The sequence below is a fragment of the Oncorhynchus clarkii genome, chromosome 1 (genome assembly GCF_045791955.1).
Source record: "Oncorhynchus clarkii lewisi isolate Uvic-CL-2024 chromosome 1, UVic_Ocla_1.0, whole genome shotgun sequence".
NCBI lineage: Eukaryota > Metazoa > Chordata > Actinopteri > Salmoniformes > Salmonidae > Oncorhynchus > Oncorhynchus clarkii.
The window spans coordinates 91691561-91715420 of NC_092147.1; the positions used below are offsets into that span (position 1 = coordinate 91691561).

Here is a 23860-nt window from a genome sequence, read left to right on the forward strand (position 1 = left end):
TTTTGCTGTATGTGCTTCATTGGGCTTCTTTTCCATCTTGCTGTGTAACGTTGTCGTAACCATGGATCATAGTGGATCATATTTCCTTTACGGCTCCATCATTCCCATTTCAACTCTTCATCAAAGTATTGTTCTTCCTCCCTTGATAATAGAAGCGTCACTGACACATGTTTTCCCTCTGGTCTCTCTGTTTTTCAACCATTTTCTGTTGATTTTCTGTTGGATTTCATTTTGCTTATTTAAAGAAACAGTTGAGCGAAGCACAGCAAGAACACTGCCTGCTGGTTACACTCACAAACCTGTCTTTTCAACAAGATCTTACCAGGCATGGTCGACTGCGCCTCTTCCCCACACTGTCCAAGCAAGGAGTGGACTGGGCTCCCTCTCACCGTCCAACACACCATCTGCATCGCCACTAAAGTCTGCCTGGTTGCTCTCCTCCGCCTCTCCAATCAAATCCACCATCGGAGCCTCACCGCCACATTCAATCAAGTCCTCTGGCGACATAGCTTCTTTACCTGTCAGATCCTATAGAACTATGGCCTCCCCTATTAAGACTGTTGTACAGCAGGCCCAGTACCCGGTCCAGGTCTCTGCCAGTCTGGTGTCCTCTTCCTCTAAACCTGGAGCAGATCCTGTCTTCATTAAAGGACTATCCACCCCATTTTCTTCCAGGACCACCCCAGCCTCTAACACAGGGTCTGTTCCAGATAGATCAACCATGACTCAACCCGAATCTCCCAAATGCACAGCCAACATGTACACCTTACCCTTCAAATCAGTCCTGTCATCTTCATCCTCCTCCCCTGTCAGAACCATTCCTGGCCTGTCCTCCTCATCCTCCTCCCCTGTCAGAACCATCGCTGGTCTGTCCTCCTCATCCTTCTCCCCTGTCAGAACCATTCCTGGCCTGTCCTCCTCATCCTCCTCCCCTGTCAGAACCATTCCTGGCCTGTCCACTACTACAGCTACATCTAAGGGGAAGCCCCTCCCCTCGCTGTCCTCACCAGCCCACTCCTCAGAACCCTCTGCTATGGTGAATGGATTAGTTTCTCCCATGAAGTACGCCTCTTCTTCTCAGTCCTCCTCCCCCTGCTCCTGTTTGCTCTCTGATAGGTCTAGCAGTCTGCAGGAGAGGATACAGACCAACACTCACGCCGCCACTTCCAGTGTCAGCGCAGCTATAAATGAGGCTGAAAGGACATTTAACTCTTCAGGGTACGGAACACTCAAATCAGTGTCCTCACGGAGATCTAACACCTCAACTTCTGTCTACGGCTCTATGAGGTCTCAAACCTCTTCCACCACCTCAGCAACATCCAATACAATGACTGTACCTGTATACTCTTTTCTCAATGTTGCGACCGAGTCCCAAATGAAAAAAGGGCCTGGGTCGCTGAAGATGTCGCCTGCAGACTCTCGCAGGTCAAAGACGGCAGTGAAGTCCCCTCCTTACATCACCCCCCCAGGGCTCACTCTAACCCCACCCTCCTCCCTATCCTCCAATCAGGACATCCTGAAAGACGTGGCCGATATGAAGGAGGACCTGATCAGAATGACGGCCATCTTGCAGACTGTCCCCAGAACAGCCAGGAATGTTCAGTCTCAGACCCCTAAAGAGCCTAAGATGGAGGATGAGGAACCCTTCACCATAGTAGAGAAAGTGAAGGAGGATCTAGTTAAAGTCAGTGAGATACTGACCAAGGATGTGGTGAGTGATAGTCAAGCCTGTAGAGGGAAGCCTGTAGAGGAGGAGTGGGAGGAGTTCTCTAAAGATGAGTTAGAGGAAGCCCAGCAAAGTGCTAAGGAATTCTTTCACCCTCCGTTTGACGCTAACACCCTCTCCTTTAGGCCCCAGTCTATTCCCAGTAAAGAGTTGAATTTAGCCAAGGTTGTTGACTACCTGGCCAATGACATAGGTGCTAGTTCTCTTTCTAAGATGGCCGAGATGAAGAGCAGATATGAGGAGGCAAAAAGAGAAGGGGAGGACAAACAGAAACTAAAAAAACTCAAGATGCCTCCCCCAGGCATGCGTACCTCTGCCTCTGAGAAAGACTTATGTAAACTAGCAGAGTCATATTATGGACCTGACACCATATTGGAGTCACCAGAGGACTTATCTCATGAGCAGGATAAGAGTCCTCTGTCAGACAGCGGCTTTGAAACCAGGAGTGAAAAGACTCCTTCAGCCCCCCAAAGTGCAGAGAGCACCGGGCCCAAACCCCCCTTCACTGACCCCATCCCCCCCTGCATCACCGAGACTAGGACCGAGGTGGTCCATATCAGGAGCTACGAGCACCCAGACGAACCCTGTGAGGTGCAGATGGAGGAGGCAGCCTCAGCATCGCCGGCCTGCATTGAACCAGAGGCCTCCGCCGCCTCCATCAAAGACAAAGTCAAATCATTCCAGATCAAAGTGTGTGACGACTCTGACTCTGTCGTTAGCAAGAGCATGAGGCTCAAAGAGGAGACCCACATCACCACCACGACGCGCATGGTTTACCACAAGCCGCAGCTGAAAGACGGCTCGGAGAGGATCGAGGAGACCATGTCAGTCAGAGACATCATGAAAGCATTCCAGTCCGGAAGGGACCCCTCCAAGGAACTTTCTGGACTGTTTGAGCACAAGGCTGGCCAGGACTCTGTCAAAGGGGATGAACTCACCCCCAGGTTCATTGATAATGACACTAAAGCCAAAAGAATAATGGAGGTTCACATAGAAAAAGAAGGAAACACATTCCAACCAACTGAGGTGATTATCAGGGAGACCAAGAAGATTCCAGACTCTTATTTCTATAAAGGAGACCACAGAATCCAAGAAATGCCTGATTACGACGAGGCGCCGCAGGAAGGGGAGGAGCTTACTGCCAATGACAGCCGGCCCAGCTCCGCTCAGCTCATGGCCGATGACTCCTACAAAGCTCTCAAACTGCTCAGCCAGCACTCTGTAGAGTATCACGATGACGAGCTCTCTGAACTCAGGGGAGAGTCTTACAGGTTCGCTGAGAAGATGCTACGTTCTGAGAAACTAGACATATCCCACTCTGATACAGAAGATTCTATGGCTGACCAAACACACCAAATTACCTCAGAGTCGCATGGGGAAGAGAGTGATTACGGTGAGAAAGAGGCCGTGCCCAGGAAAGAGTTAACTTTCAAGTCATCAAAGGATACATCCTCTAAGTCAGGTAAATGTTCTCATAAGGATGACAAGTTTGACAAAGTGACAGTGTTGCATTACACCACAGAGCCAGGCAGCCCAAAACATGCAGTGTGGATGCGTTTCACTGAGGACAAGCTGGACAGGAACAGAGAGAAGCTCATCTACGAGGATCGCGTGGATCAAACTGTCAAGGAAGCTGAGGAGAAACTAAGCGAGGTCTCTCAGTTTTTCCGTGACAAAACTGAGAAACTGAACGACGAGCTGCAATCCCCAGAGAAAAAGCCTCCAAAGAGAGACCCCAGGGAGACCAGGTCTGGGCCCAGCTCCACCTGTAATAGCCCAGAGAAAACCCAGCAGAAAGCCAGGGCAGAGGGAGAGGAGTGGGGCAAGGGAAGGGGGAACAAACTGTTCAGTAGTACGACTGAGAGGAGGACCTCTAGTCTACCCAACAGTCCAGAGAGAGCTGTTCTCTCCCGCTTCAGTGAGGATACATCCAAACAGCAGACAAAGGCAGAGGAACGGTCTGAGCCAAACCAGGTTAAAGCCTCCTTCTCTAGAGTGAGCTCTGTTAGGATGAAGTTCGAATCAGAGGCTCAGAACCAAGATAAGAGTAGTCCTGAGCTAGTACAGTCCACACCCCCAGTCAGCAGGCTGCAGGAGAACAAGCTGCCAATGAATCAACTGTTCACTGGAGGAAAGACAACTAAAGGGTCTGAGGCCACAGAGGAAGGAAGTCCATTTAAAAAGACTCCAGAGAAACTGAAAGGACCTGCCTCCAATAGCAGTAAGTCAGTTGTCTCACCAGCTGCCCCAAAACAGTCAGGAGACAAACTGCCTAATAAGAACCTACCATACACCACAGCCCAAAAACACCTAACAGGTCAGACTGATAAAGAATCAGAGAAAACAAGCCCATTGAGCCAGGAGAGTCAGGTCATTGGTATCAGTAAGGGTGTAAAGGGGCCACCATCACATAGTCCTACACATGACACACCCAAGGAGAACAGTGGGGAAGTGGAAAAAGAACACGTTTCTATGAGGGATTCTCCTTCCAAACATGTTGCATCAAGTCCCACAACCAATAGGGTTGCTCATTCTGAACCTGTGTCTAAAGACCATGGGGTTGCTTATTCTGAACCTGTGTCTAAAGACCATGGGGTTGCACAAAACAAGAATCTTAGAAAAAAGACAGAGTCCCAGATCCCAGTCAGGTCTGTGTCTAGTCACACAGACAGCGATCAGTCAGAGAAAGCAAAACAAGACACAATAACTAAGCCATTTGAAAAGACATCCCAAATCCCCATACTAAATAAGAACAGAATGCAGGTCAGCCCAGTAACAAGCCCTACAAAGGCAGAAGAACTAACAGACACATCTCTTGAAATATTAGATAATGCACCAAAAGATTCTAACTTGAACAATGTGCGTGACACTTGCACAAGAGAAATACAAGAGAGATTAGCACCAGAGACAACCACCACCAGAGAAAACTTCAAAGGCATCAAAACATTACCTGTCTATGTTAGTGTCCAGGTGGGTAGGCAGGGAGAGAGAGAGGGCAGAGGAGGAGTACTGTACAAACAGAAACAGCCCTCGTCGCCTCAGGCCAGTCCTGACGATGACACGCTAGAGCAGGTATCTTTCATAGACAGCTCAGGGAAGAGTCCCCTCACCCCAGAGACCCCTAGCTCAGAGGAGATCAGCTATGACCTCACCTCCAGAACACCAGACTCCATCCTGGGCTTCACTCCCTTCCAGCCTAGCCCTATCCCAGAGGTCTCTGAGGACTCCTCAGAGGAGGAGCAGGGCCAGGTATTTTCCTTCAAGGACTTCAGACCAGAGACACCTAATGTCACAGCAGCTGACCTTAAGAATGGAAACCACCAGGCTGGACAGACACCTAAAGACAAAGGAGTAGCATACATCCAGTTCCCCCCTCCGCCTCCCCTGGACTCTGAGCAGTCCAGCCCTGAGAAGAAGAAGAAGGGATCATCTGGTTCCTCTGAGGCAGAGATGGAGATGATGGAGGTCAACCTCCAGGAAGAGCATGATAAACACCTCCTCACGGAGCCCATCATCAGAGTCCAGCCCCCCTCCCCAGTCCCCCCCGGGACTGACGACAGTGACTCTAGTGACGATGAGTCTGTCTTCCAGCCCATCTCCTTTAAGAAATACACCTTTAAGATCTCAGAGGGTCAGGAGCAGGAGCTCAAGAATGGGTCCAAATCCACAAAACAGGATAGAAATGGCAAAGAGCCAGGAACTAACAGAACTAATGGAACGTATGAAGCTGGTAAAACAGAGGAGTACGACTCTGAACAGAATGGAAATGACCAGTCCATAACAGACTGTTCTATCGCCACGACGGCAGAGTTCTCTCATGACACTGACGCTACTGAGATCGACTCCCTGGATGGATATGACATGCAGGATGAGGATGATGGTCTGTGTGAGATGGACACTAAACCCTTCAGCCTGCCAGACAGCAGGAAGGACGTGTGGACCTCAGACAGCATGCTCCGGTCCTGCGACCGCTCCTTTAGTCAGACCAAACTAGAGGCCATTGAAGAGGAAAAAACACCGGAGGAGGAATGCAGAAAGGCTCAAGCTAAAAGTGATCCAGTTGACATAAAAACAGATGAGGCCATCTCTCAGGGCCAGAAGGACAACGATGGGTTTTCTGATACGTACTTTAGTTACAAGCTAGAGGAGGCGTTTGACTCTCCGTTTAAAACTGTTGCTACTAAAGGTCTGGACTTTGACCCCTGGTCCAGTATAGGAGGAGACAATGAAGTGGTTGACGCCAGGATAAAAGACGACGAGCCGAAGCCGTTTGGACTGGCAGCAGACGACAGATCACAGGCCACGACCCCAGACACGACCCCTGCCAGAACCCCGACCGATGATAGCACCACGCCGACTAGCGAGCCAAACCCTTTCCCCTTCCATGAAGGGAAGATGTTTGAGATGACTCGCAGTGGTGCGATTGACATGAGCAAGCGGGATATTGTTGAAGAAAGACTGCAGTTTTTTCAGATTGGTGAGCATAACTCTGAAGGGATGTCAGGGGGCGTAAGGGACTAGGTCATAAGGTCAGTTGTAATCATGTCACAGACATAGGGTAAAGGCCTCTAATGAGGCCCCTGTTAGACAAGCCCCTGACTGGGAAGAGGCCCCTATAGAAGCCCCTGTTAGACCAGCCCCTGCCTGGGTAGAGGCCTCTAATGAGGCCCCAATTAGACTAGCCCCTGACTGCGTAAAGGCCTCTAATGAGGCCCCTGTTAGACCAGGGGTAGAGGCCCCTCCAGAATATCAAGTCCCTGACTGTCTTTCAGACCACTGCCCCTGGCAGTACCATTCAGAGCACCACACCAGCCCCTGGCAGTACCATTCAGAGCACCACACCAGACACTGGCAGTACCATTCAGAGGACGAGACCAGCCCCTGGCAGTACCATTCAGAGCACCACACCAGCCCCTGGCAGTACCATTCAGAGCACAACACCAGACCCTGGCAGTTCCATTCAGAGCACGAGACCAGCCCCTGGCAGTACCATTCAGAGCACCACACCAGCCCCTGGTAGTACCATTCAGAGCACAACACCAGACCCTGGCAGTACCATTCAGAGCACCACACCAGCCCCTGGCAGTACCATTCAGAGCACCACACCAGCCCCTGGCAGTACCATTCAGAGCACCACACCAACCCCTGGCATTCAGAGCATAACAATGGTGTCAAGTCAAAAGACTCCAATGTTGCCTCTAAATTCTCCACCCTTAAAATTGACTTCAAGACATCTTCGGCAAGGAGCGTAGTGGCTAGAGCGTTGGGCCAGTAACTGAAAGGTTGCTGGATCAAATCCCTGACAAAGTAAAAATCTGTTATTCTGCTCCTGATTAAGGCAGGTGTTCCACTGGCGCCGAAGACGTGGATATCGATTATGGCAGCCCCCCACACCTCTCTGATTCAGAGGGATTGGGTTAAATGCGGAAGACACATTTCATTTGAATGCATTCAGTTGTACAACTGACTAGGTATCTCCCTTTCCCTTTCAATGGATTCAGACGAGTCTAGAGCCTCAGCCAGTTCCCAACAGACAGAGATAGACTGGAGTAGAGAGAGACACACGTACCAGAGCCTAGACTATGGTTCAGCACCTCTAACAGGGAACAGCAGTATCAACCATAACATGCCAGAGGTAACCCCTAACCTCCATGCTAACCTCATCCAGCCTGGTAGTATAGTATTCAGTCTGCTGTCTTCCTCAGAGCCCACTCTACAACAGGTCAGCAGATTTGAGGCAGCTTTCAGCATACCTGAGGAGAACAGGGTGGAGGCAGCCTTCAGCAGGCTGGAGGAGAACAGGGTGGAGGTAGCCTTCAGGAGACTGGAGGAGAACAGGGTGGAGGTAGCCTTCAGCATACTGGAGGAGAACAGGATGGAGGCAGCTTTCAGCATACTGGAGGAGAACAGGGTGGAGGTAGCCTTCAGCATACTGGAGGACAACAGGGTGGAGGTAGCCTTCAGGAGACTGGAGGAGAACAGGGTGGAGGCAGCCTTCAGCAGGCTGGAGGAGAACAGGGTGGAGGCAGACTTCAGCAGGCTGGAGGAGAACATGGTAGAGGAGAACAGGGTGGAGGCAGCCTTCAGCAGGCTGGAGGAGAACATGGTAGAGGAGAACAGGGTGGAGGCAGCCTTCAGCAGGCTGGAGGAGAACATGGTGGAAGAGAACAGGGTGGAGGCAGCCTTCAGCAGGCTGGAGGAGAACAGTAAAGAGAGCTCTGTCTCTGTCAAGAGTCCAGCAATAACCAGTACAGGACTGGTTCAGGTGAAAATATGCAGGTCCAGGTTACCAGTTAAAGCAACTATAACTCAAATATTCAGTCAAATAATTCCTGTGACAAAGCAGAATGCTAAACTTGTAGTTACACAACCTGTTGCCAGGAAAAGACCAGTGAATTCCAGTGAAGATGGTTCCCTTGTAATCAAGACAGAATCAGAGTCAGAGAGGAAGCAGGTTGGGAGTGAAGGAGAGCAGTAGAATGGGCCAAGTGCCAGGTAGTGTATCTAAGGACAGGTCAGGTGTGGCCTCTAGCAGCAGATCAGATAACAACAGGTCAGGTGTGGCCTCTAGCAGCAGATCAGATAACAACAGGTCAGGTGTGGCCTCTAGCAGCAGATCAGATAACAACAGATCAGGTGTGGCCTCTAGCAGCAGATCAGATAACAACAGATCAGGTGTGGCCTCTAGCAGCAGATCAGATAACAACAGGTCAGGTGTGGCCTCTATCAGCAGTTCAATAGCAGGACAGAACACAACATGCTTCAGTGAGAAAACTACATCTGTAAGTAGCTAGACAGTAGATAGTTTAGACCATGTTGCCAATGAAGAGCAAAATTTACTGATAATGAAGATATCACATCAATATCAGAAGCCTCTCAGTGCTCCTCCTTCAATATATTTAAGCCCAATACTACATCCAGATTTACAACTACATCCAGGACCACTACTACATCCAGATTTACAACTACATCCAGGTCTACTACTACATCCAGGTCTACTACTACATCAAGGTCTACTACTACATCCAGGTCTACTACTACATCCAGATTTACTACTACATCCAGGACCACTACTACATCCAGATTTACTACTACATCCAGGTCTACTACTACATCCAGATTTACTACTACATCCAGGTCTACTACTACATCCAGGTCTACTACTACATCCAGGACCACTACTACATCCAAATGTTCTACTACATCCAGATTTACTACTACATCCAGATGTACTACTACATACAGATTTACTACTACATCCAGGTCTACTACTACATCCAGGTCTACTACTACATCCAAATGTTCTACTACATCCAGATTTACTACTACATCCAGGACCACTACTACATCCAGATTTACTACTACATACAGATTTACTACTACATCCAGAGTTACTACTACATCCAGGACCACTACTACATCCAGGTCTACTACTACATCCAGGTCTACTACTACATCCAGATTTACCACTACATCCAGGTCTACTACTACATCCAGGTCTACTACTACATCCAGGTCCACTACTACATCCAGATTTACTACTACATCCAGGTCTACTACTACATCCAGATTTACTACTACATCCAGATTTACTAATACATCCAGGTCTACTACTACATCCAGATGTACTACTACATCCAGATTTACTACTACATCCAGGTATACTACTACATCCAGATTTACTACTACATCCAGATTTACTACTACATCCAGAGTTACTACTACATCCAGATTTACTACTACATCCAGATTTACTACTACATCCAGAGTTACTACTACATCCAGGTCTAATACTACATCCAGGTCCACTACTACATCCAGATGTACTACTACATCCAGGTCTACTACTACATCCAGATTTACTACTACATCCAGAGTTACTACTACATCCAGGACCACTACTACATCCAGATTTACTACTACATGCAGGTCTACTACTACATCCAGAGTTACTACTACATCCAGATTTACTACTACATCCAGATTTACTACTACATCCAGAGTTACTACTACATCCAGGTCTAATACTACATCCAGAGTTACTACTACATCCAGGACCACTACTACATCCAGGTCTACTACTACATCCAGGTCTACTACTACATCCAGGACCACTACTACATCCAAATGTTCTACTACATCCAGGTCTACTACTACATCCAGATTTACTACTACATCCAGATTTACTACTACATCCAGATGTACTACTACATCCAGATGTACTACTACATCCAGAGTTACTACTACATCCAGGTCTACTACTACATCCAGATTTACTACTACATCCAGGTCTACTACTACATCCAGATTTACTACTACATCCAGATGTACTACTACATCCAGGTCTACTACTACATCCAGATTTACTACTACATCCAGAGTTACTACTACATCCAGGTCTACTACTAGATCCAGATTTACTACTACATCCAGGTCTACTACTACATCCAGATTTACTACTACATCCAGATGTACAACTACATCCAGGTCTACTACTACATCCAGATTTACTACTACATCCAGAGTTACTACTACATCCAGGTCTACTACTACATCCAGATTTACTACTACATCCAGGTCTACTACTACATCCAGATTTACTACTACATCCAGATGTACAACTACATCCAGGTCTACTACTACATCCAGATTTACTACTACATCCAGATTTACTACTACATCCAGATTTACTACTACATCCAGGACCACTACTACATCCAGGTCTACTACTACATCCAGATGTACTACTACATCCAGATTTACTACTACATCCAGATTTACTACTACATCCAGGACCACTACTACATCCAGGACCACTACTACATCCAGGTCTACTACTACATCCAGATGTACTACTACATCCAGAGTTACTACTACATCCAGGTCTACTACTACATCCAGATTTACTACTACATCCAGAGTTACTACTACATCCAGATTTACTACTACATCCAGATTTACTACTACATCCAGATGTACTACTACATCTAGAGTTACTACTACATCCAGGTCTACTACTACATCCAGATTTACTACTACATCCAGGTCTACTACTACATCCAGATTTACTACTACATCCAGATTTACTACTACATCCAGGACCACTACTACATCCAGATGTACTACTACATCCAGATTTACTACTACATCCAGATGTACTACTACATCCAGGTCTACTACTACATCCAGATTTACTACTACATCCAGATTTACTACTACATCCAGGACCACTACTACATCCAGATTTACTACTACATCCAGATTTACTACTACATCCAGAGTTACTACTACATCCAGATTTACTACTACATCCAGATTTACTACTACATCCAGAGTTACTACTACATCCAGGTCTAATACTACATCCAGGTCCACTACTACATCCAGATGTACTACTACATCCAGGTCTACTACTACATCCAGATTTACTACTACATCCAGAGTTACTACTACATCCAGGACCACTACTACATCCAGATTTACTACTACATCCAGGTCTACTACTACATCCAGAGTTACTACTACATCCAGATTTACTACTACATCCAGATTTACTACTACATCCAGAGTTACTACTACATCCAGGTCTAATACTACATCCAGATTTACTACTACATCCAGAGTTACTACTACATCCAGATTTACTACTACATCCAGATTTACTACTACATCCAGAGTTACTACTACATCCAGGTCTAATACTACATCCAGAGTTACTACTACATCCAGGACCACTACTACATCCAGGTCTACTACTACATCCAGGTCTACTACTACATCCAGGACCACTACTACATCCAAATGTTCTACTACATCCAGATTTACTACTACATCCAGATGTACTACTACATACAGATTTACTACTACATCCAGGTCTACTACTACATCCAGGTCTACTACTACATCCAAATGTTCTACTACATCCAGATTTACTACTACATCCAGGACCACTACTACATCCAGATTTACTACTACATACAGATTTACTACTACATCCAGAGTTACTACTACATCCAGGACCACTACTACATCCAGGTCTACTACTACATCCAGGTCTACTACTACATCCAGATTTACCACTACATCCAGGTCTACTACTACATCCAGGTCTACTACTACATCCAGGTCCACTACTACATCCAGATTTACTACTACATCCAGGTCTACTACTACATCCAGATTTACTACTACATCCAGATTTACTACTACATCCAGGTTTACTACTACATCCAGATGTACTACTACATCCAGATTTACTACTACATCCAGGTATACTACTACATCCAGATTTACTACTACATCCAGATTTACTACTACATCCAGAGTTACTACAACATCCAGATTTACTACTACATCCAGATTTACTACTACATCCAGAGTTACTACTACATCCAGGTCTAATACTACATCCAGGTCCACTACTACATCCAGATGTACTACTACATCCAGGTCTACTACTACATCCAGATTTACTACTACATCCAGAGTTACTACTACATCCAGGACCACTACTACATCCAGATTTACTACTACATGCAGGTCTACTACTACATCCAGAGTTACTACTACATCCAGATTTACTACTACATCCAGATTTACTACTACATCCAGAGTTACTACTACATCCAGGTCTAATACTACATCCAGATTTACTACTACATCCAGAGTTACTACTACATCCAGATTTACTACTACATCCAGATTTACTACTACATCCAGAGTTACTACTACATCCAGGTCTAATACTACATCCAGATTTACCACTACACCCAGGTCTACTACTACATCCAGGTCTACTACTACATCCAGGTCCACTACTACATCCAGATTTACTACTACATCCAGGTCTACTACTACATCCAGATTTACTACTACATCCAGATTTACTACTACATCCAGGTCTACTACTACATCCAGATGTACTACTACATCCAGATTTACTACTACATCCAGGTCTACTACTACATCCAGATTTACTACTACATCCAGATTTACTACTACATCCAGGACCACTACTACATCCAGATTTACTACTACATCCAGATTTACTACTACATCCAGGTCTACTACTATATCCAGATTTACTACTACATCCAGGTCCACTACTACATCCAGATTTACTACTACATCCAGGTCCACTACTACATCCAGATTTACTACTACATCCAGGTCTACTACTACATCCAGATTTACTACTACATCCAGGTCTACTACTACATCCAGGACCACTACTACATCCAGATGTACAACTACATCCAGGTCTACTACTACATCCAGATTTACTACTACATCCAGATTTACTACTACATCCAGATTTACTACTACATCCAGGACCACTACTACATCCAGGTCTACTACTACATCCAGATGTACTACTACATCCAGATTTACTACTACATCCAGATTTACTACTACATCCAGGACCACTACTACATCCAGGTCTACTACTACATCCAGATGTACTACTACATCCAGAGTTACTACTACATCCAGGTCTACTACTACATCCAGATTTACTACTACATCCAGAGTTACTACTACATCCAGATTTACTTCTACATCCAGATGTACTACTACATCCAGATTTACTACTACATCCAGATGTACTACTACATCCAGAGTTACTACTACATCCAGGTCTACTACTACATCCAGATTTACTACTACATCCAGGTCTACTACTACATCCAGATGTACTACTACATCCAGATGTACTACTACATCCAGGTCTACTACTACATCCAGATTTACTACTACATCCAGATTTACTACTACATCCAGGACCACTACTACATCCAGATGTACTACTACATCCAGATTTACTACTACATCCAGATGTACTACTACATCCAGGTCTACTACTACATCCAGATTTACTACTACATCCAGATTTACTACTACATCCAGGACCACTACTACATCCAGATTTACTACTACATCCAGATTTACTACTACATCCAGAGTTACTACTACATCCAGATTTACTACTACATCCAGATTTACTACTACATCCAGAGTTACTACTACATCCAGGTCTAATACTACATCCAGGTCCACTACTACATCCAGATGTACTACTACATCCAGGTCTACTACCACATCCAGATTTACTACTATATCCAGAGTTACTACTACATCCAGGACCACTACTACATCCAGATTTACTACTACATCCAGGTCTACTACTACATCCAGAGTTACTACTACATCCAGATTTACTACTACATCCAGATTTACTACTACATCCAGAGTTACTACTACATCCAGGTCTAATACTACATCCAGGTCCACTACTACATCCAGATGTACTACTACATCCAGGTCTACTACTACATCCAGATTTACTACTACATCCAGAGTTACTACTACATCCGGGACCACTACTACATCCAGGTCTACTACTACATCCAGGTCTACTACTACATCCAGGACCACTACTACATCCAAATGTTCTACTACATCCAGATGTACTACTACATACAGATTTACTACTACATCCAGGACCACTACTACATCCAGGTCTACTACTACATCCAGGTCTACTACTACATCCAAATGTTCTACTACATCCAGATTTACTACTACATCCAGATTTACTACTACATACAGATTTACTACTACATCCAGAGTTACTACTACATCCAGGACCACTACTACATCCAGGTCTACTACTACATCCAGGTCTACTACTACATCCAGATTTACCACTACATCCAGGTCTACTACTACATCCAGGTCCACTACTACATCCAGATTTACTACTACATCCAGGTCTACTACTACATCCAGATGTACTACTACATCCAGATTTACTACTACATCCAGGTCTACTACTACATCCAGATTTACTACTACATCCAGATGTACAACTACATCCAGGTCTACTACTACATCCAGATTTACTACTACATCCAGATTTACTACTACATCCAGGACCACTACTAAATCCAGGTCTACTACTACATCCAGATGTACTACTATATCCAGATTTACTACTACATCCAGATTTACTACTACATCCAGGACCACTACTACATCCAGGACCACTACTACATCCAGGTCTACTACTACATCCAGATGTACTACTACATCCAGAGTTACTACTACATCCAGGTCTACTACTACATCCAGATTTACTACTACATCCAGAGTTACTACTACATCCAGATTTACTACTACATCCAGATTTACTACTACATCCAGATTTACTACTACATTCAGATGTACTACTACATCCAGAGTTACTACTACATCCAGGTCTACTACTACATCCAGATTTACTACTACATCCAGGTCTACTACTACATCCAGATTTACTACTACATCCAGATTTACTACTACATCCAGGACCACTACTACATCCAGATGTACTACTACATCCAGATTTACTACTACATCCAGATGTACTACTACATCCAGGTCTACTACTACATCCAGATTTACTACTACATCCAGATTTACTACTACATCCAGGACCACTACTACATCCAGATTTACTACTACATCCAGATTTACTACTACATCCAGAGTTACTACTACATCCAGATTTACTACTACATCCAGATTTACTACTACATCCAGAGTTACTACTACATCCAGGTCTAATACTACATCCAGGTCCACTACTACATCCAGATGTACTACTACATCCAGGTCTACTACTACATCCAGATTTACTACTACATCCAGAGTTACTACTACATCCAGGACCACTACTACATCCAGATTTACTACTACATCCAGGTCTACTACTACATCCAGAGTTACTACTACATCCAGATTTACTACTACATCCAGATTTACTACTACATCCAGAGTTACTACTACATCCAGGTCTAATACTACATCCAGATTTACTACTACATCCAGAGTTACTACTACATCCAGATTTACTACTACATCCAGATTTACTACTACACCCAGAGTTACTACTACATCCAGGTCTAATACTACATCCAGAGTTACTACTACATCCAGGACCACTACTACATCCAGGTCTACTACTACATCCAGGTCTACTACTACATCCAGGACCACTACTACATCCAAATGTTCTACTACATCCAGATTTACTACTACATCCAGATGTACTACTACATACAGATTTACTACTACATCCAGGACCACTACTACATCCAGGACCACTACTACATCCAGGTCTACTACTACATCCAGGTCTACTACTACATCCAAATGTTCTACTACATCCAGATTTACTACTACATCCAGGACCACTACTACATCCAGATTTACTACTACATACAGATTTACTACTACATCCAGAGTTACTACTACATCCAGGACCACTACTACATCCAGGTCTACTACTACATCCAGGTCTACTACTACATCCAGATTTACCACTACATCCAGGTCTACTACTACATCCAGGTCTACTACTACATCCAGGTCCACTACTACATCCAGATTTACTACTACATCCAGGTCTACTACTACATCCAGATTTACTACTACATCCAGATTTACTACTACATCCAGGTCTACTACTACATCCAGATGTACTACTACATCCAGATTTACTACTACATCCAGGTCTACTACTACATCCAGATTTACTACTACATCCAGATTTACTACTACATCCAGGACCACTACTACATCCAGATTTACTACTACATCCAGATTTACTACTACATCCAGATTTACTACTACATCCAGGTCTACTACTACATCCAGATTTACTACTACATCCAGGTCCACTACTACATCCAGATGTACTACTACATCCAGGTCTACTACTACATCCAGATTTACTACTACATCCAGGTCCACTACTACATCCAGATTTACTACTACATCCAGGTCTACTACTACATCCAGATTTACTACTACATCCAGATTTACTACTACATCCAGGTCTACTACTACATCCAGGACCACTACTACATCCAGATTTACTACTACATCCAGGTCTACTACTACATCCAGGTCTTCTATAGACGTGAGAGCAGAGTTTGAGCAGGCCGGCAGAGAGAAGACGAGAAGGAGATGGAAGGAGGAGAGGAGGAGCAGTAGGCCGGCTGCAGGAAAGGAGAAGGATTGCAGTCAGGTTGCAGGGTCCAACATGGCCAACATCATGGAGACCAAGCCTGTAAAATGTTACACTTCTTGATCTTTAGTGCATGAGCTGTTGTGATTGGCTGTGATGTGACTTAACTGCAGCTGTCATTCTGTCATATCTGTGTCCTGTCCAACCAGACTTAGGAGATGTATGAACTGTCCAACCAGACTTAGGAGATGTATTAACTGTCCGACCAGATTCAGGAAGAAAAGTAGGAAACAGTAGTCAGGTGCTGCAGCATGATAGTGACCAGAGCACTGTACAGACGAGTAGTCTCTGGCTCGTGTAGAGCTGTGCTGAGTCTGTATCAGTATAGTAGAATAGCAGTATCAGACAGGTGACTGTGGTCCAGTCTCCTCCAGCGTACACAGACACACAGGTTACTGGCATGTCTACTTTCATTTCACTCTGAAACACGTTTGGCCTTGAACACCAAGCTCCACACTATAGAGCTAGTGACATGTGAATTGGGGTGGTTTTGTTTCTGTGATGGTTTGATTGCCTGGTAGACTGGCTGGTTACATGCCTAACACCCACTCAACAACAGATACTAGTCTGCTACTGGAACTGTCTATGTGCCTTTGTCTTGCCATTGGATCCTCACAATTCTACCTGTTACTATCTGGCTTCTGATTTGGAATGGTGCAGGCAAGTACCTCAAAATGTAGAGCGTTTACTATGATCTTACTATCCAGAGACCTCTGAATTGATGAGGAGAATTTGGCCAGAAAAAGGTATGTTCTGTTTCTCATAAATACACAGTGATGAGATGATAACATGGTGCTGTCTGCCCCTCATCCCCACCAGGCCCTCAGAGCCCCTGTGAGAGGACTGACCTGCGGATGGCCATAGTGGCAGATCACCTGGGTCTGAGCTGGACTGGTAAGAACACAGTAGCATGTCTCCCCCTGGAGGACAGCAGTAGAATGGCAGTCTCTCTTCTACTGCAGTGACATAACGTACCAGCCACACACACTATTACCCCACACACTGACTGGAGATGGCTAGAATACATCAGATATTTCAGATTGTGACACCATACTGTTCCTGTTGATGACTGAGCTGGGTAGGACTTCATCTGTGTAGTCTGTTCCATCTAGAGATTACTGTCATTTTTATCAGGAGGGAAAGGGAGTGTCATGGCAGTGTGCCCAGCTCCCCTCCCCGCCTGCACTGCGGCATTACGTACATGTCTGTCTGGGGGAGAGTCACCTCCCCGCCTGCACTGCAGCATTACGTACATGTCTGTCTGGGGGAGAGGAGGGGAGGAAAGAGAGGAGGAGAGGAAAGCAACGGAAACAAAGACAGGAGGGGGAAGGAGAGGAGGGGAGGAAAGAGAGGAGGAGAGGAAAGCGACGAGAGGAAAGCAAAGGAAACAAAGACAGGAGGGGGAAGGAGAGGAGGGGAGGAAAGAGAGGAGGAGAGGATAGCAAACAAATTAAGGCAGGAGAGGAAAAGAGAGGAGGAGAGGATAGCAAAAAAATGAAGGCAGGAGAGGAAAAGAGAGGAGGAGAGATAAGAGAGGAGGAGAGGATAACAAAGAAAATGAAGACAGGAGAGTAGAGGAGAGGAGGAGAGATAAGAGGAGAGGAAAAGAGAGGAGGGGAGGAAAGAGAGGAGGAGAGGATAAGAGGAGAGGAGGAGAGATAAGAGGAGAGGAGGAGAGATAAGAGGAGAGGAGGAGAGATAAGAGGAGAGGAGGAGAGATAAGAGGAGAGGAGGGGAGATAAGAGGAGAGGAGGGGAGATAAGAGGAGAGGAGGGGAGATAAGAGGAGAGGAGGAGAGATAAGAGGAGAGGAGGAGAGATACGAGGAGAGGAGGAGAGATAAGAGGAGAGGAGGGGAGATAAGAGGAGAGGAGGGGAGATAAGAGGAGAGGAGGGGAGATAAGAGGAGAGGAGGAGAGATAAGAGGAGGGGGAGAACAGGGAGGAGAGGAGTCTAATCCATATTTAATGTGTTTCTGTTTCAGAGCTTGCCAGGGAAATGGATTTCTCCGTAGATGAGATCAATCACATCCGCGTGGATAACCCCAACTCTCTGACCACTCAGAGTTTCATGCTTTTAAAGAAATGGGTTAGCAGAGATGGTACAAATGCCACAAGTATGTATCCCATTTCCTCCCTGAATTGAAAGCTTGTTTTATGTAACTAGTCATTACTGAAAACAGTAGCACCGCACAGGGCACTACACAGAGCTGTCTCAGGTCATTACTCTACACAGAGCTGTCTCAGGTCAGTACTCTACACAGAGCTGTCTCAGGTCAGTACTCTACACAGAGCTGTCTCAGGTCAGTACTCTACACAGAGCTGTCTCAGGTCATTACTCTACACAGAGCTGTCTCAGGTCAGTACTCTACACAGAGCTGTCTCAGGTCAGTACTCTACACAGAGCTGTCTCAGGTCATTACTCTACACAGAGCTGTCTCAGGTCAGTACTCTACACAGAGCTGTCTCAGGTCAGTACTCTACACAGAGCTGTCTCAGGTCAGTACTCTACACAGAGCTGTCTCAGGTCAGTACTCTACACAGAGCTGTCTCAGGTCAGTACTCTACACAGAGCTGTCTCAGGTCAGTACTCTACACAGAGCTGTCTCAGGTCAGTACTCTACACAGAGCTGTCTCAGGTCAGTACTCTACACAGAGCTGTCTCAGGTCAGTACTCTACACAGAGCTGTCTCAGGTCAGTACTCTACACAGAGCTGTCTCAGGTCAGTACTCTACACAGAGCTGTCTCAGGTCAGTACTCTACACAGAGCTGTCTCAGGTCATTACTCTAAACAGAGCTGTCTCAGGTCAGTACTCTACACAGAGCTGTCTCAGGTCAGTACTCTACACAGAGCTGTCTCAGGTCATTACTCTACACAGAGCTGTCTCAGGTCAGTACTCTACACAGAGCTGTCTCAGATCAGTACTCTACACAGAGTTGTCTCAGGTCAGTACTCTACACAGAGCTGTCTCAGGTCAGTACTCTACACAGAGCTGTCTCAGATTGGACTATAGAGAACCAGCCCTGTCTGACTGTAGAGAACCAGCCCTGTCTGACTATAGAGAACCAGCCCTGTCTGACTATAGAGAACCAGCCCTGTCTGACTATAGAGAACCAGCCCTCTCCTGGGTAAAACAGTGTTATTTTGTTTAGAACGTGGGTAGGCTGTAACAGTGTTGTTTTGTTTAGAACGTGGGTAGGATGTAATAGTGTTGTTTTGTTTAGAACGTGGGTAGGATGTAATAGTGTTGTTTTGTTTAGAACGTGGGTAGGATGTAATAGTGTTGTTTTGTTTAGAACGTGGGTAGGATGTAATAGTGTTGTGTATTGCTGTTTGTAGTGTATTAACCAGTTTGCCTGTTTCTGTCTCACTTTAGCGGATTCCCTTACAGAGGTCCTGACTAAGATCAATCGGATGGATATTGTGACATTGCTGGAAGGGCCAATATTTGACTATGGTAACATTTCAGGCACAAGATGTTTTGCTGATGATAACGCAGTTTTCCTGGATCAGTGTGATGGTAAAGTTTAGCCCCATCTAGCTGAACTCTGTCTCTCTCTTTACCTCTCCTTCTTACAGAACCAGCCAGTCTAAACTAGTCGAACATAGACCCAATCTTGGCTAAATGAGTCGAACGTAGAGTCAATCAGGCTAAACAAGTCGAACGTAGAGCCAATCAGGCTAAACGAGTCGAACGTAGAGCCAATCAGGCTAAACGAGTCAAACGTAGAGCCAATCAGGCTAAACGAGTCGAACGTAGAGCCAATCAGGCTAAACGAGTCGAACGTAGAGCCAATCAGGCTAAACGAGTCGAACGTAGAGCCAATCTGGCTAAACTAGTCGAACGTAGAGCCAATCTGAACATGATGATGACAAATTAGATGTTGATTTTATATTTATATTTTATATGCCCCCTGAAATCAATCAACACTGATACTTTTCAAACATTGCCGTGTGTTAACCCTGTCAGGGGGCATTACAACTCTACTACTGTATGTGTGACTGTATTTTATGTTGTGTAAAGTATAAAATATCATGCTACTTAACAAGCCTCTGAGGAATCACAACTAACCTATCTGATCTATGTTCTTAATTTGACCATGAGAGCAACGTTTATTTCCTTCAGTTGGGTTAAAGATTTGGTTGGTATTTTGTTCTATAATCGTTATGGTGTGTGTATACTGAAAAAAATACAGTAATGTTTAACACATTTCTCGACAAATAATATTTTATTCACAATTTGATTGTCAAGTACATGAAAACATTATTATGTTAACCAATTTATATGGCAAATGGTTCCTGTCTGTTGTGGTGTGTTGTGGTACTAAACCTCTCCTGTTCTGTTAGATAGCGGTGTGTTGTGCTACTAACCCTCTCCTGTTCTGTTAGATAGCGGTGTGTTGTGGTACTAACCCTCTCCTGTTCTGTTAGATAGCGGTGTGTTGTGCTACTAACCCTCTCCTGTTCTGTTAGATAGCGGTGTGTTGTGCTACTAACCCTCTCCTGTTCTGTTAGATAGCGGTGTGTTGTGGTACTAACCCTCTCCTGTTCTGTTAGATAGCGGTGTGTTGTGCTACTAACCCTCTCCTGTTCTGTTAGATAGCGGTGTGTTGTGGTACTAACCCTCTCCTGTTCTGTTAGATAGCGGTGTGTTGTGGTACTGCTAACGTTTCTGTTCTGACAGCATGGCTGTGGCTTTAAGGGACCTCTGCTTGTTATAGGGCTGTTAGAGCTGCTTAGGCCGTTAGTTAGTACCTCTGGTTTCTCTGAGCCTTCCTACCCTGCAGTTATCTTGCTTCTAACTCTGCTGAACCAGACCAACCCCTTCCTGCTAACCTGCTACCTGCCCCTCCCTCCCTGCTGACACCCTCAGCTGTGCTCTCACCCTCCATCCAACATACTGTTAACTAACTTAACATACAGTACCTAACTGGACTGTTGGCAGCTCTGCTACAGCCTTGTGTGGCTGCTCCCTCAGTCTTAGTAGTTCTGCTAATAACACTAGGCTAACAACGCTAGGCTAACACTAGGCTAACAATGCTAAGCTAGCAATGCTAGGCTAATGTGAAGCTAACAATGCTAGCTGTTAGGTTCTGGCTGTAGCGCTCTTCCTCAACTGCAGCTACATAAACAGAAGTTACAGTCACATTGAATTTTCATCCACTAATTTTCATTCACTTTCAACCAAGTCTTGTCTGACTAACATTTTGTTTGTCTTTTCATCTGTCAATAGGACCTTACAGTAGTATCTGATAGTTCCTAAACTGTCCATAGGACCTTACAGTAGTATCTGATAGTTCCTGATCTGTCCATAGGACCTTACAGTAGTATCTGTGATAGTTTCTGATCTGTCCATAGGACCTTACAGTAGTATCTGTGATAGTTTCTGATCTGTCCATAGGACCTTACAGTAGTATCTGATAGTTTCTGATCTGTCCATAGGACCTTACAGTAGTATCTGATAGTTTCTGATCTGCCCATATGACAGTTCCTAAATTTCTTGCTGCTACCCCTTCTTCCTCACCTTGTCCCCTTGTGCTCCTTGTTGTCATACCTCGCTCCTTAGGCCCCCCCCCCTATATATTAGGTATGTATATAGGAACTATAGGTCTATATGTAGTCCCTCGTTAGGCCCCGCCCCCCCTATATATTAGGTATGTATATAGTAACTACAGGTCTATATGTATTCCCTCGTTAGGTCCCACCCCCCTTTATATATTAGGTATGTATATAGGAACTACAGGTCTATATGTAGTCACTCCTTAGGCCCCGCCCCCCTATATATTAGGTATGTATATAGGAACTACAGGTCTATATGTAGTCCCTCCTTAGGCCCCGCCCCCCTATATATTAGGTATGTATATAGGAACTACAGGTCTATATGTAGTTCCTTATTTTTCACTGCTCATCCTCTGTACTTACATATCCATGTGATTAACATCACAGATTACTTGTTGACTAAACTCATTATCAAGTCATATCCAGGCCTGTATTCCAACAGGCCATTTGCAGATGAGCCATGTAAAGAACTGCTTGCTACCTGCTACCTGCTAGGCTGAATGCTAACAGCTTGCCTGTCTGTTATAAGAGTATAAGTCAGTGATTATTTGCAGGTGGCAGTATTATATGAACAGCACTCCTTCCTTCCTCCTTCCTTCCTCCATCCTCCTTCCTCCTGTACATGCTGAGTGTCTTCATGTTGTTGTGTCCCTCCATCTCAGCTCCACTGTGTTGTGGTTATCTCATCCAGGTTCCAGCAGCATCCAGCTGGAGCTTCAGACCCCCACAGGTTTGATCTGTCAGCCCCCCACCCCGCTAAGCAGCGACCACTTCTTTGACGAGGACGCTGGCCTAGACTCCCCCTCTAGAACGCCCACTAGACCATGTGACTTGTCACTCACCCAGACCACCAGCACCCCAGGCCCCGCCTCCCATGCTCAATCCCCCACAATGGTGGTAGAGGAAGACACCTCTGGACCTCTAGACTCCCGGGGAGCCGGGAAGGGCGCCGGGGAGGGTGCCGGGGAAGGCGGGGGCCCTAAAGTGACCTCCACTGAAGATGACACAGGGGTTAGCAGAGAGTCAGTGGCCTCATACAAGCCCCATAACAGGGAGGCAGGGCTGAGAGAGGAGGCTGAGCAGGATGTTGACATGGGGATGCTGATACATCAGATTGATCTTCCTCAGGGGGTGGTCAGGGAGGATGAGTGGCTGGCAGGAGCCAGAGGAGACCCATCAGAGACCCTAGGCTTTAGGCCTGTCCTGGAGGGAGAGGGGGTAGAGGGTGGTGTGTCTGGTCCTCCCGGGGAAGAGAAGGAGGAGGGGGAGTTGAGTGAGGAGAAGTTAAAGTCTCTGTTGGAGGAGATGGGGCTGGAGGAAGGCTCGGAGGACGAGGAGATGACGGAGGAAAGGATAAACGCCATCTTGTCTCAGGTTCAGCAGGCAGACAAAGATGTGATGTCATCACCTGCAGGTTGGCATAGTGAGACGTCCAGCGTGAACGTGGAGCCCCCGACACCTGGCCGCAGTCTGAGTGCTGAGGGCAACGACCTCCAGGACACCAG

At 45.6% G+C, this 23860-nt stretch overlaps 1 protein-coding gene across 1 annotated transcript in view; it reads left to right on the plus strand.

The window, feature by feature from the left end:
* The window catches only part of LOC139413898 (ankyrin-3-like), a 198555-nt gene that overhangs the window by 164528 nt on the left and 10167 nt on the right, over window positions 1-23860 (plus strand). The window contains exons 39-43 of the mRNA XM_071161745.1: window positions 246-6203; window positions 17616-17690; window positions 18780-18911; window positions 20173-20316; window positions 23047-23860. Coding sequence (XP_071017846.1) covers window positions 246-6203; window positions 17616-17690; window positions 18780-18911; window positions 20173-20316; window positions 23047-23860 — 7123 coding nt within the window. The remainder of the gene's footprint in view (window positions 1-245; window positions 6204-17615; window positions 17691-18779; window positions 18912-20172; window positions 20317-23046) is intronic.